The sequence below is a fragment of the Helianthus annuus genome, chromosome 16 (genome assembly GCF_002127325.2).
Source record: "Helianthus annuus cultivar XRQ/B chromosome 16, HanXRQr2.0-SUNRISE, whole genome shotgun sequence".
NCBI lineage: Eukaryota > Viridiplantae > Streptophyta > Magnoliopsida > Asterales > Asteraceae > Helianthus > Helianthus annuus.
In genome coordinates this window covers 31,729,590-31,741,442 of record NC_035448.2, presented here as the reverse complement: position 1 = coordinate 31,741,442, position 11,853 = coordinate 31,729,590, and the positions used below count along the sequence as shown (strand labels likewise).

The window sequence follows — 11,853 nt, the reverse complement described above, 5'->3', positions numbered from 1 at the left end:
GATGGAATACTGTTAAATGCTATTTATATTTCATGAGCTTGCATACTAAACGAAACTCTATCATGAATTCCCTACTTAACTGTACCGATTAGTCTCCTGGCCTGGCGAACGGGATATTAGTTGATAGCGCTATTTAGGTTTCACAAACCTCGCACCGTGCCTTTAGAGGGCGGACGTGAACTAATAGGCCTCGATAACCTATCAATGATGATAGACATTGACAAACGGGGCAACAACGATACAACATGTGCGCAAGTTTCGGTATTATTACGGAGTTTAGTAGCTTACAAGATGGGGTAGCTCCCCATGGCATGATATAAATGAGTAATTTAACAACATAAGTTTTTGGAACTAAAACTGGAAAACCGTGAACTCGCCAACTTTATGTTGACACCATACTGCATGTTTTTGCAGGTAATTAGGAACAGCTCAGAAGCTTGCAGCGGGGAGTGTAGTGGTTGCGTTGACCCATGATTGGGTTCTTAATAATATTCATGGACTATTAAACTATTGTTGAATTGTTAAACTTATGCTTCCGCTGTTAACTTTAAATGTTGTTTTTGAACTCTAAACTTTGGACTTTGGACACTAATAGTCACTAATCGTATTGGTAGCGATGAAAACTGTTTTATTATATTTATTGTTCAATATGATTGGTGGCATGATCCTGGTCAGTCACACGCCTCGCGGTAGTACTCCGCATGTGGAAATTGAGGGTGTGACAAATATACAAGACAAGTACTCAGAATATATATGAATAACAAGTTCATACCCAAGTTTCATCGGACAACACAAATTTTAGAGTTTAAAAATAACTCATAATAGACACCAAGTTTTGTTCCTTTTTACAAACTTTCAATATAAAATATACGATACTACAACCACATATATAACTAAAATTATTGGTGACTTAATATGTCATTTTGTTTCTTTTAAAACCTAATATTCTATTTAGAAAATTATCAATCATAACATATTTACCAAACTCAACCAATTCTACACGTAGTCTTCTTTTTAGATCTACAAAATAACCCTGGTGTAAAATTTGAAAACAAACAAACCCTTAAGAGACCCAATTTCAACAAAGATTGTTATAATAAAAATTAAACTCAATTTTTTATTTCAATCAAAGAACGAGATAATTTTTTTCCTAATTCAACAATATTTCTGTGAAACCTTTTTATCTATTAATCCATATAAACGACAACCTTGAATGTGAACAAGAACACCATATCCAAAATCAATCATAATGGACTACCAATCAGAACCAACATATATAAACTACACACAAGCAAAAATACCAACAAAGAAATACAAATACACTATCAACAAACATGCAGAACAATAAAATGAAGAACAACTCTCCCAAGCACACAAGTGGTGAAGCAGTGTCAGTGTAGAGACTCCTGGTTCATCACTCAAAGGTGCCAGGACAGGTCTTAACATAGGAACCACAACCCTAATTCTATGCACAAATCAAGCGCTCACAACAAAACTGATATAATCAAATACTTAACAACAAGATCCAAATCAGATAGAACGCAACACAGAAATGCAGCACATAAAAACAGGGTGTGGCTCTCCCCGTGATCAATACTGGCCCACCTAACCTGGTCACAAATGTCTATCATCAACAATCGTGGAAACAAAACAAGGAAAAAACAAGTGGAGAACGATCTGACCTTAAGAAATCGTACACCGGTTCAACGTTTTTGCCATTTACGTCAACCTTGGCAAAGACGAAAATGCAAGAATCTCAACCCCTCGATCCTTGTACTTTTGCTATGGCCCACTTCTTGGTTCTTTGCATCCTTAATAGTGAATTCATAAGCAGACTACTTCGATTAAGTCGCCATAGACTGATATGATCGTGTACCCAATACTAGGGTTTTGTTGGTACCATAAAATCTTGCAGAAAGTCAAGATCTTTTTAAACCTTTTCCACCCAGAAACCCTTCAGACTTGGATCAACACTCACTTGAATGGATTTGAACATATCTTGAACAGAGATACACACACAATCTTAATTAAATCACCAAAACCACATATCAACTCCAGCATCCTTCATTATTTGACATAGAGAATAAACTTCAAACCTCCAGATTTAATGGTAACCACAACGGAAGACAAGATTTACACAGCGATAAAATATGGACGAAACTGTAATCAGCCGAGAAATCCTTCGATCAGAAAATCCTAACTCGTGGCTAATAATTACCTACTGGTTGAAGCCCTAGATGTGGGAGTGGTCAATAAAACCAAGAATACGTCGGATAATAAAATTTCAGCCGATGACAATTTCTCTATAAACAGATTCGAAGCAAACCCTATACATCAATTATTTAGGGTTCCAGACTTAAACCAAGACGACAACCCACTCTCAATATCAGCGGAAGAAGCAGAATCGATCAAAGCCATGAGGCTCTGATACCATGTGAAATTTGGTACTCAGAGACTTGTAACAACAAGCAATCAACTAAATTTTTATTAAAACAAAAGATTCACCAAACTCTACAAGTCAGATCAAGATGAATACGATGATCTGATCGAAGACTTGACAAGATCTATATGGAACAATTACCGGAAACCATAGATCTACAACAACTTCAGAGAGTTTTTAGAGAAAGAAAGAGGGACAAAATATGGTAAAAATGTGACCGAATCTTGAAGAATCATTACAAACAACTCTTATTTATAGCGACCCGGACACAACCCGATCCATGACCCATTTGGTATAGCTGCAAATGTTTCCATCCACTTCCAAAACCCAGCCCATTAAGTCTTCTAAGCTTTGTCCTCTTGTCACCCCAATCAACTAGCCCAGCGACACAATACATGTATAAACAAAATACAAGACAACTAGTTAGAAAAATAACATGTTAGATATTGATTGAGCAAATATGCAACTGGCATACATATTAACCTTTCAACAATGTAAGACAATTTTTATTATCTATGTTATCTTCCCGACTAATTTCTAGATACACACACATAGGTAGAGGATCCTGTAAAAAAGGCCTAAAGTGTGAGAAAGATAAGAAAGAATCTACACCATTAGATCTTTGATCTAATGGTTGAGATTAATAGGGACCAAATAGTAAAATTTGATTTATTTTTTGGACTGAATTGAAAATTCTAGGGGTAATAAAGTCTTTATATCCATTCAAAAAATGGAAACTCTAAATCAAAATCCCTACAATATCTCTCTCTCTCTCCAGATGATCTCCATCTACGATTTTGATCTCTCTCATAATCAATCTGAAGAAGAAACACGACAGCGGCCAATCGGAAGATCAAACACGACAGCGGCAGCGGCGGTGGTGGTGGTGCGAGCGGCAGCGGCGGTGGTGGTGGTGCGAGCGGCAGCGGCGGTGGTGCTGGTGCGAGTGGCAGCGACGGTGGCTCGGTGTTCATGATCGTCATCATCGTGTTGAAAACAACAGTTTCCGACGGATTTGTTGTGTTTTTTTCGTGAAGTTTGGGTGCAAACTGTGGATTGTTCGTCGATTGAGCGGTAAATATCGTCGAGCAAAGTGGAGGAGAAGGTAAGATTGTTTTTGAATCTTGTGGAAGCTGAAGCAGAAGCATCCATGGTGGTTTTGAATTGTGTGGAGACGAACAGAAATGAAATCACATTTTGAATCTGAAGGTATATGAATGAATGGTGTTTTTTTTTCTTTTCTGAATAGTGTTATTTTGTTTCTGAATGGTGTTATTTTGTTTCTGAATGATGTTATTTTCTTTTTCTGAATGGTGTTATATTTATTTACTGAATGGTGTTATATTCTTGTACTGAATGGTGTTATATTATTTACTGAATGGTGTTATTTTGTTTACTGAATGATGTTATTTTTTGTTTGCTGGATGGTTTTTTTTTTTTTTTTTTTGTTTCTGAATGGTGTTATTTTGTTTTTGAATGGTGTTATTTTGTTTCTGAATGGTGTTACTTTTTGTTACTGAATGGTGTTATATCTTGTACTGAATGGTGTTATTTTGTGTACTGAATGGTATTATATTTTTGTTTACTGAATGGTATTATATTATTTTCGTAAAAACACCATGAATTGAACTATGAATTTTTTTAAAACACCATGTCATGAACATGGCTCTGATTCTGTGAATGATGCAAAAAAAATTAAAATGAATGATGTTATGGACGGTTATATTTCTTAAATCAAGAATTTTCTCTCTCCAAATTCTTAAATCAATGATTACCATATTTGAATTTGTTAATGCATTTACAATCTTACCCTTTTCAATTAATTTAGATCTAATGGTTGAGATTCTTTTTTACCTTTCTCACACTTTTGGTCTTTTTTATAATAACTCTACCCTATATCACAAATATTATAAACGTTACAGCATTCTTTATTAGTTTAACCATCAAAAGGTTACATTTGTGTACGTCATCAAAACGGATGAACAAACATCATCGTTATTCTTATTCCTATGTTTGTCAAACGCAAAAAGATCCTTAAATCACGTTTCCACCTATGCACTTCAACGGTCAAGATCCTTCCACTTCTCTTACACGCCAAATACTTTCCCGCCCTTTTAACGGCCATGATTATTTATAACTAACGATATAGAAATATTAAAATTTGAAAATGAGTATTTATCCTGTTATAATTACTAAAATGACCAAACACCCTTTTCACATCCATGGAACTTCAGGGGTAGTTTTGTCTATTACTAGTCGACAATATTCGACAATATTTCAGTGTTTAATGAAACCAAAATACACTTGATGACTTTAATGTTTTACTTGTAAAAATACATATTACTTTAAAACAAAACAAAGAAATAGTTTCATTTTGGTGTAGATTTGAAATATTAATTAAATGGATAACTAAATATTATTTAAAATATATAAATTTTGAAAATTTGGATCAACCACTGGTCGGGTTCGTCGGTACACCCGACCAGTACAAACAAATACCGTTCAAAAGTACATAATTAGACTGGTTCTTTAAAAGGTTTCCCATCGACCAACCCATCCAATCCAATCCGATCAAACACATTATCAAAACTTTATCATAAGATAAAAAAAATCATACCCGTTTTTTAATTGTTAACGCACGACTCGAACTCTCGACCTCTTAGAAAGGGCACCATTTTACGTATCCGTGGTATCAAAACATACCTTGTCTAACGCATGATTTGAACCCTCGACCTCTTGCACGATTTGAACTCTCGACCTCTTGGAAAGGACACCACTTTACGTACCGAAGGTATCGAAATATACCTAAAATTTGAAAATCACCAACAAATTTCCTAGAGAGAGAAAGTAAAATTTCTTTGAAAAAGGAATATTTACTCAGATTTCGCATTCATTGCATTGAAAGTTCGATCATAAATCAAGCGTGGTGTTGAGATTTTCTTGCCTTTTTAATCCGATTTCATCTTCCCTTTGATCATCATCATCATCATCATCATCATCCAACTCAATTCAATTTCAATTCATCTGCAAGATCAGAGTTTCTCTGCACATAGGTTCGAATTCAAACTCCTCAACTTAATTTCCAAAACAATTAAACACTTTGCAAACAATTTCATCCCAATACGTTTTGTGTTTTCAAACACAGTTATTCGATATACCGGATAATCGACGTGTTCAGATGACTGGTAACGTCTCAAATTCTTCAAAGGATAATTCGGATGATAACAATGAAGGTACACATACCCGTTTCGATCAATTTTGTAACCGATTATGTGTAAATTGGCATATGCTCTGTTTTTGCCCTGTTTTTGCCCTGTTTTTGCTCTGTTTTTGTTCTGTTTTGCTTTGAATCCCCTAATTTTGTTCTCTGGGTATGATTTTTTGTAAAGTTTCGAACAATTTGTAGAATTTAGAGGCATAATCTTGTGAAAATTATGTTGTAAATTGGCATATGCTCTGTTTTTACTCTGTTTTTCCTCTGCTTTTCCCCTGTTTTTGCTCTGTTTTTGTTCTGTTTTGCTTTGAATCCCCTAATTTTGTTATCTGGGTCTGATTTTTTGTAAAATTTCAAACAATTTGTGGAATTTAGAGGCGTTTTCTTGTGAATTTTTTGTTTAATTTTATTATTTTGAACTCTGAGATTTTAGAATCGACACAAAGAATCACGACGGATGAGAAAAAGGATGAAACGGGTCCGATGACATATCCGGATCGTCCTGGAGAACCCAATTGTGTATATTATTTGAGAACTGGAATGTGTGCATATGGTGATGATTGTAAGTTTAATCATCCCATCAACAATGTTCAGGTAAATTACACAATTACTTTTCAATTACAATTTACAAGTTTCTGTTTTTTAGTTTATTTTTTTATATTTTTTTAACAAATTTATAGGGTAATCAATATGGAGGTAATCATCCTGAGAGAGATGGAGAACCAGATTGTGCTGTAAGTTTATGTTTCCGTATTTCATTTCGATATTTTCACTATAAATTTTATCGAAAAGTAACCCGATTTGGTTAATGTTTTTAGTATTATATGAAAACGGGTATGTGCAAATACGGGTTGACGTGCAAATATAATCATCCTCGCGATCGGAATGGTGCTGGTCCGGTCGAGTTAAACATGGTTGGTCTACCAATAAGACAGGTACCATTGATTTTTACTAAAATCTTGATTAATTACAAAGGTTATGTTTCAAGTTTTAGTGTTTAGAGATATAACTTGACATATGTTACTATGTTAGGGCCAAGAGTCGTGTTCGCATTATTTAATAACCGGGTCGTGTAAATTTGGAGTTACGTGCAAGTTCCATCATCCGCAACCAGCAGTCGACGGATCCAACCCGCCCGTTTCCAGACCTTTGCCATATGCACCAGCCGGTGTCAATGGCGCGCATGCGTGGCCATATTTGAGTCAACAAAGTTACTTTCCGGTCATGGGTCACACTCAAGGGTGGACCCCATATATCGTAAGTAATCGTTAACTAACTTTTAAAGCCTGTTATCAATAACCTCATATCATTTGTTATTGTTGCGTTTAGGGAAATATCAGCCCGATACGTTCGACCAATGGTTTGACGTATGGTGACCATGTTTATCCATCAACACCGTGTTCTAATCTACCCGTGAGGCCCAGTGAGCCCGAATGTCGTTATTTCATGAAGACTGGAACATGCAAGGACGGGTCAGAGTGCAAGTACCATCATCCAAGGGAAAATATGGTTAAAACGGATGCTAGCTCGTTCGGCCCGTTTGGGCTTCCTTTCCGACCTGTAAGTTATACTCCACTTTAACAACGGGGCGTACGAATTATGCTTGTGAAGTGACTTTTTAATGTGTTTTAAACGCAGGGACAACCCGTGTGTCCGTATTATTGTCTATATGGAATATGCAAGTATGGGTCGGGTTGTAAATATGATCACCCTTTGATGGTATATTCGTACAATTACGTCCCCGGGATGACCACTCTACCAATGGTTGACCCGTCATTGCTTTCATATGGTGCGATGAATTCATCTGACTCGTCTTATTCGAAATCGTTGAAGAAGCCTAGCCAGACAAGTGACCAAATTAGCAAAGTGAAGTTGGGTACCGACGATTCTTCTGGTGATCAAGTTGGTTCTTCTCAATCGTCGTCACAGATTCAATCGGGTTGAAATTTGATTACTTATACTTGACACGACCAATGACCAGTTGAACGAGTCAAAACAATTATAACGTCGTCTGAAATGTGTTTTTCACGAATTTAACCTCGAAAATTGTTTTATTTTTATAGTAACACTATTTTGTTTGTCATCACAATTCACATGTGACATAGTCAATACATCTGTGCATGGAAAGCTTTAAAGAATGAATTTTTATGTTTTTTAGAACTATTGAAATATTCTTCCTACTGATTCCCATATGAATGTGTCAATAACATCAAGTCGTGATGGAATAAAGTGACCACGAAAAACAACAAGAGTTTTGCATCATAGGGTATACCCGCCAGCAGTACTGGCAGATATCGGGTATACCATGTTGGATCAGTTCTGTTTAAACATAATGGAAAACATGAATAACATACCTGTTACAGCAGACAGGCCAGCAGAGAATCCAGTCAGAGATGCAGCCATCGAGTTCGACATGATTGTCAGGATGATCTGGTTCCTCCTTAGGGTGTAAAGTTATGATGGTGATGAAACCGAGACTAGGTAAGAATCGGTTGGGAGAGAGAGCCGAAATAGATGTTATGAGGGTTGTGTGAATTGTGTAATTGTCTAACCTTTAAACTCTCTAACAATCTCCTTATATATACACCCAAGAGGAAACCTAATTAGTTAATAAGGGTAATATGGTCCATCAACAATTACCAACTAATTATTAATAGGTTATTAATATATTTTGATCTAATATAATATAAATGATTATAATGGCTAAAAAGATTAAATATTATATTAATAATATATTTAATCTCACATTCTCCCACTTAGCCGAGTAATCATTTATCATGAGTATTAGATGAGCCTGGCCAGGAGTTAACACTCATTTTAGCCTTAAACCATGAACTATAGCAGAGAAATACAGCCGTTGAATCATCATTCGACTCAGGACCCCCATTAATCATACTATAGCCTCAATTTAAAACCTAATAGTTACGATCAAAATATGTATAAGCCCTTTAGCGTCTGATTTGTATTTATATTTGTCTATATGTCATTACACCGGCAGAACATATGTTAGAGACATACAAAATCAAACTGAGGAAATTTTTATTAATTAAAACATAAGCTAGTACAATATGCCATTAAATAAGGTCTTTAGTAAGTCCCATATTCGATACATGTTCTTCGAAAACTTTAGGTGGGAGACTTTAGTCATCGGATCCGCAAGCATATCTTTAGTACTAATATACTCAATACAAAGATTATTTTCCTCAACTCGTTCACGTACGAACAAATATTTTGTATCGAGATATAAACCAGCTCCAGTCGAACTGTTACTGTTCAAGAAACTAACGGCAGCTGAGTTATCACAGTAAAGGTTCAATGGTCTAGAAATGGAATTAACGATTTTGAGTCCAGTGATCAGATTTCTAAGCAACATTCCATGACAGGTTGCGTTGTAAACAGCAATGTATTCTGCCATCATTGTGGAAGTTGTAGTTAACTGTTGTTTATGACTCTTCCATGAGATAGGTCCGCCTGCTAACATAAAGATGTAGCCCGGAGTGGATTTCTTGTCATCTTTGCATTTGGCAAAGTCAGAATCAGAATAACCTACCACTTCTAAGTGATCACTTCTTCTATAAGTCAGTTTATAGTCTTTCGTCCCTTGCAGATATCTAAGGACCTTCTTAGCTGCTTTCCAGTGATCTAGGCCAGGATTAGTCTGATAACGGCCTAGCATTCCAGCAATATAAGCGATATCTGGGCGAGTACAGACTTGAGCATACATCAGGCTCCCGACTACTGACGCGTAAGGTATCTGGCTCATTTGCTCCTTTTCAACCTCTGTTGTCGGACACTGGAATGAACCGAAAACATCTCCCTTAACTACTAGAGCGACGGAGGGTTTGCACTGTTGCATGTTGTAACGTGTAAGGACACGATCTATGTAAGTCTTTTGAGACAATCCTAAGATCCCTTTGTGTCTATCTCGGTGAATTTCGATGTCAATGACGTATGAAGCATCTCCGAGATCCTTCATGTCGAAGTTATGCGAGAGTAACCGCTTCGACTCATGCAACATGTCTAAACTATTACTTGCCAATAGAATATCATCTACGTAAAGGACAAGTATAGTAAAGTTACTCCCACTCATCTTGAGGTAGGTGCATTGATCCACTTGATTTTTCATAAAACCTTGCCTCTTCATGACTTCATCAAACTTGAGGTACCATTGACGTGATGCTTGTTTTAACCCATAAATGGATTTCTTCAACTTACAGACTAGATGCTCCTGACCTTCAGGTTTAAAGCCTTCAGGTTGTTTCATGTAAACATCTTCGTCTAAGTCTCCGTTAAGGAAAGCAGTTTTGACGTCCATCTGATGCAGCTCTAAATCAAAATGAGCTACTAGGGCCATAACGATCCTTAATGAATCTTTACGAGAGACAGGTGAAAACGTCTCTTAATAGTCAATTCCCTCTTTCTGAGTGTAGCCCTTTGCAACCAATCTCGCTTTGTAGCGTTCAACGTTCCCATTCGGATCCAGTTTTGTTTTGAACACCCATTTACAACCTACAGGTTTGACACCGTTGGGTAATTCTACCAAATCCCAAACGTCATTTTTCTTCATGGATTCAAGCTCATCAATCATTGCTTTATTCCATTCAGAAGACTGATCACTGCTAATGGCTTCATTATAAGAGATAGGATCATTGAGCTTTCCAGCATCCATTTCAGTCAGGTAGGTAACATAATCATCCCAATTAGTAGGCCTTCTTTGCCTAGATGACCTCTTGAGTTGATTATCGGGTTCAGTGTTGTCTTGGTTTTGAGCGTTTGATGTGCCTTCGTTATGAGGTATAATGGGTTCTGGTTGTGGAGATGGAATTTGAGCAGTGACTTCAGGTGCAGTTGCATGGGGTACAAGAGGAGTAAACGGAGTAATGGTAAGCGACGAGTCTCTTCCCCCCGCGTCTTGTACTTCTTGCAATTCTTCGTAAGGGTTGGTACTGCTCCCACTGACCTTGAAATCCTCCAGGAACGCAGCACGCTTGGTTTCAACAATACGGGTGACATGGGAAGGACAATAGAAACGATAACCCTTCGAATGATCAGGATACCCGATAAAGAAACAGGTAACTGTTTTAGGGTCAAGTTTCTTTAGGAAAGGATTATAGAGTTTTGCTTCAGCAATGCAGCCCCATACTTTCATATATTTAAGACTCGGTTTCCTTCCTGTCCAAAGTTCATAAGGAGTTTTAGGGAAAGACTTAGAAGGAACTCTATTGAGTATATGAACAGCTACTTTTAACGCTTCAGTCCAGAGGAATAATGGCAAATTAGTGTTGGCTAACATACTGCGCACCATGTTCATAAGGGTACGATTTCTTCGTTCAGCGACACCATTCTGCTGAGGTGTACCAGGCATGGTGTATTGGTTCACAATCCCCTGGCCCTTACAAAACTCATAAAATGGAACAGGAGCTTGACCCACATCAGTATGTCTTCCATAATATTCACCGCCTCTATCTGATCTCACAACTTTAATCTGACGATCTAATTGCTTTTCAACTTCAGCTTTATAATCTTTAAAAGTTGTAAGAGATTCAGACTTTTCCTTAATAAGATACAAGTACATGTAACGAGAATAATCATCAATGAAAGTGATAAATGAAGTATGTCCTGTTATGTCAGCGATTTGGTAAGGACCACTAATGTCAGTATGAATGAGTTCTAATAAATTAGAGCTCCTAGTGGCACCTTTCTTATTCGCTGATGTCATTTTGCCTTTAAGACATTTGACACATATTCCAAAATCAGTGAAATCGAGAGGAGGTAAGACTTCATCCTTTACGAGACGATTTAATCGTTCTCTTGAGATGTGGCCTAAACGTTGATGCCACAACATGGATGAAGTCTCTAAGTCTCGAATCTGTTTCATCTTTGTGAGTGATTCATTGATATTATATGACAACAAAGATTTGGAAAAAAATATCATCTAGTTCTAATCTATAGAGACCACCATCCAGAATGCTAGTACCATAAACAACGGAATCATAGAGAATAGAGAGTTTGCGATGACCATGAGAAACGACAAAACCGTCCATGTCTAACTTTGGTCCTGATACAAGGTTCCGAGTTACCTCAGGAACATATAAGGTATCATAAAGTTTAATACATAAACCAGTTTTCAAAAATAATTGTAATGTTCCTATGGCCTTCACTTCTAATTCCCGATCATCCCCAACTTTAAGTGTTCTTT

At 36.8% G+C, this 11,853-nt stretch overlaps 1 protein-coding gene and 1 long non-coding RNA gene across 3 annotated transcripts; one reads left to right on the top strand and one right to left on the bottom strand.

The window, feature by feature from the left end:
* Positions 1–1,261: 1,261 nt before the first annotated feature.
* Positions 1,262–2,811, bottom strand: LOC110917735. Its single transcript, XR_002580825.2, has 2 exons — positions 1,683–2,811; positions 1,262–1,610 (listed from the first exon to the last, which is right to left on the bottom strand). It is a non-coding gene; the product is annotated as an uncharacterized LOC110917735 (long non-coding RNA).
* A 2,465-nt stretch (positions 2,812–5,276) lies between these two features.
* On the top strand, positions 5,277–7,720 carry LOC110917719 (zinc finger CCCH domain-containing protein 6). 2 transcript variants are annotated; one of them, XM_035985767.1, is made up of 8 exons: positions 5,277–5,493; positions 5,586–5,673; positions 6,081–6,248; positions 6,335–6,388; positions 6,473–6,589; positions 6,687–6,911; positions 6,984–7,214; positions 7,293–7,720. In XM_035985767.1, exons 2-8 carry the CDS (start codon positions 5,659–5,661, stop codon positions 7,596–7,598), a joined length of 1,116 nt encoding a protein of 371 aa, XP_035841660.1. In that variant the 5' UTR covers positions 5,277–5,493; positions 5,586–5,658; the 3' UTR covers positions 7,599–7,720. The 2 variants fall into 2 exon arrangements, with proteins under 2 accessions (XP_035841660.1, XP_022017871.1); XM_022162179.2 differs by having other exon boundaries at positions 5,299–5,493; positions 6,088–6,248.
* The last annotated feature ends 4,133 nt before the right edge of the window (positions 7,721–11,853 follow it).

Excerpts from the sequence above, each read along its gene's own strand:
- LOC110917719 (XM_022162179.2), top strand. The coding sequence starts at position 5,619 with ATGACTGGTAACGTCTCAAATTCTTCAAAGGATAATTCGGATGATAAC. Across the intron at positions 6,249-6,334 it reads ATCCCATCAACAATGTTCAG|GGTAATCAATATGGAGGTAA; the intron begins GTAAATTACACA and ends ACAAATTTATAG. Across the intron at positions 7,215-7,292 it reads TTGGGCTTCCTTTCCGACCT|GGACAACCCGTGTGTCCGTA; the intron begins GTAAGTTATACT and ends TTTTAAACGCAG.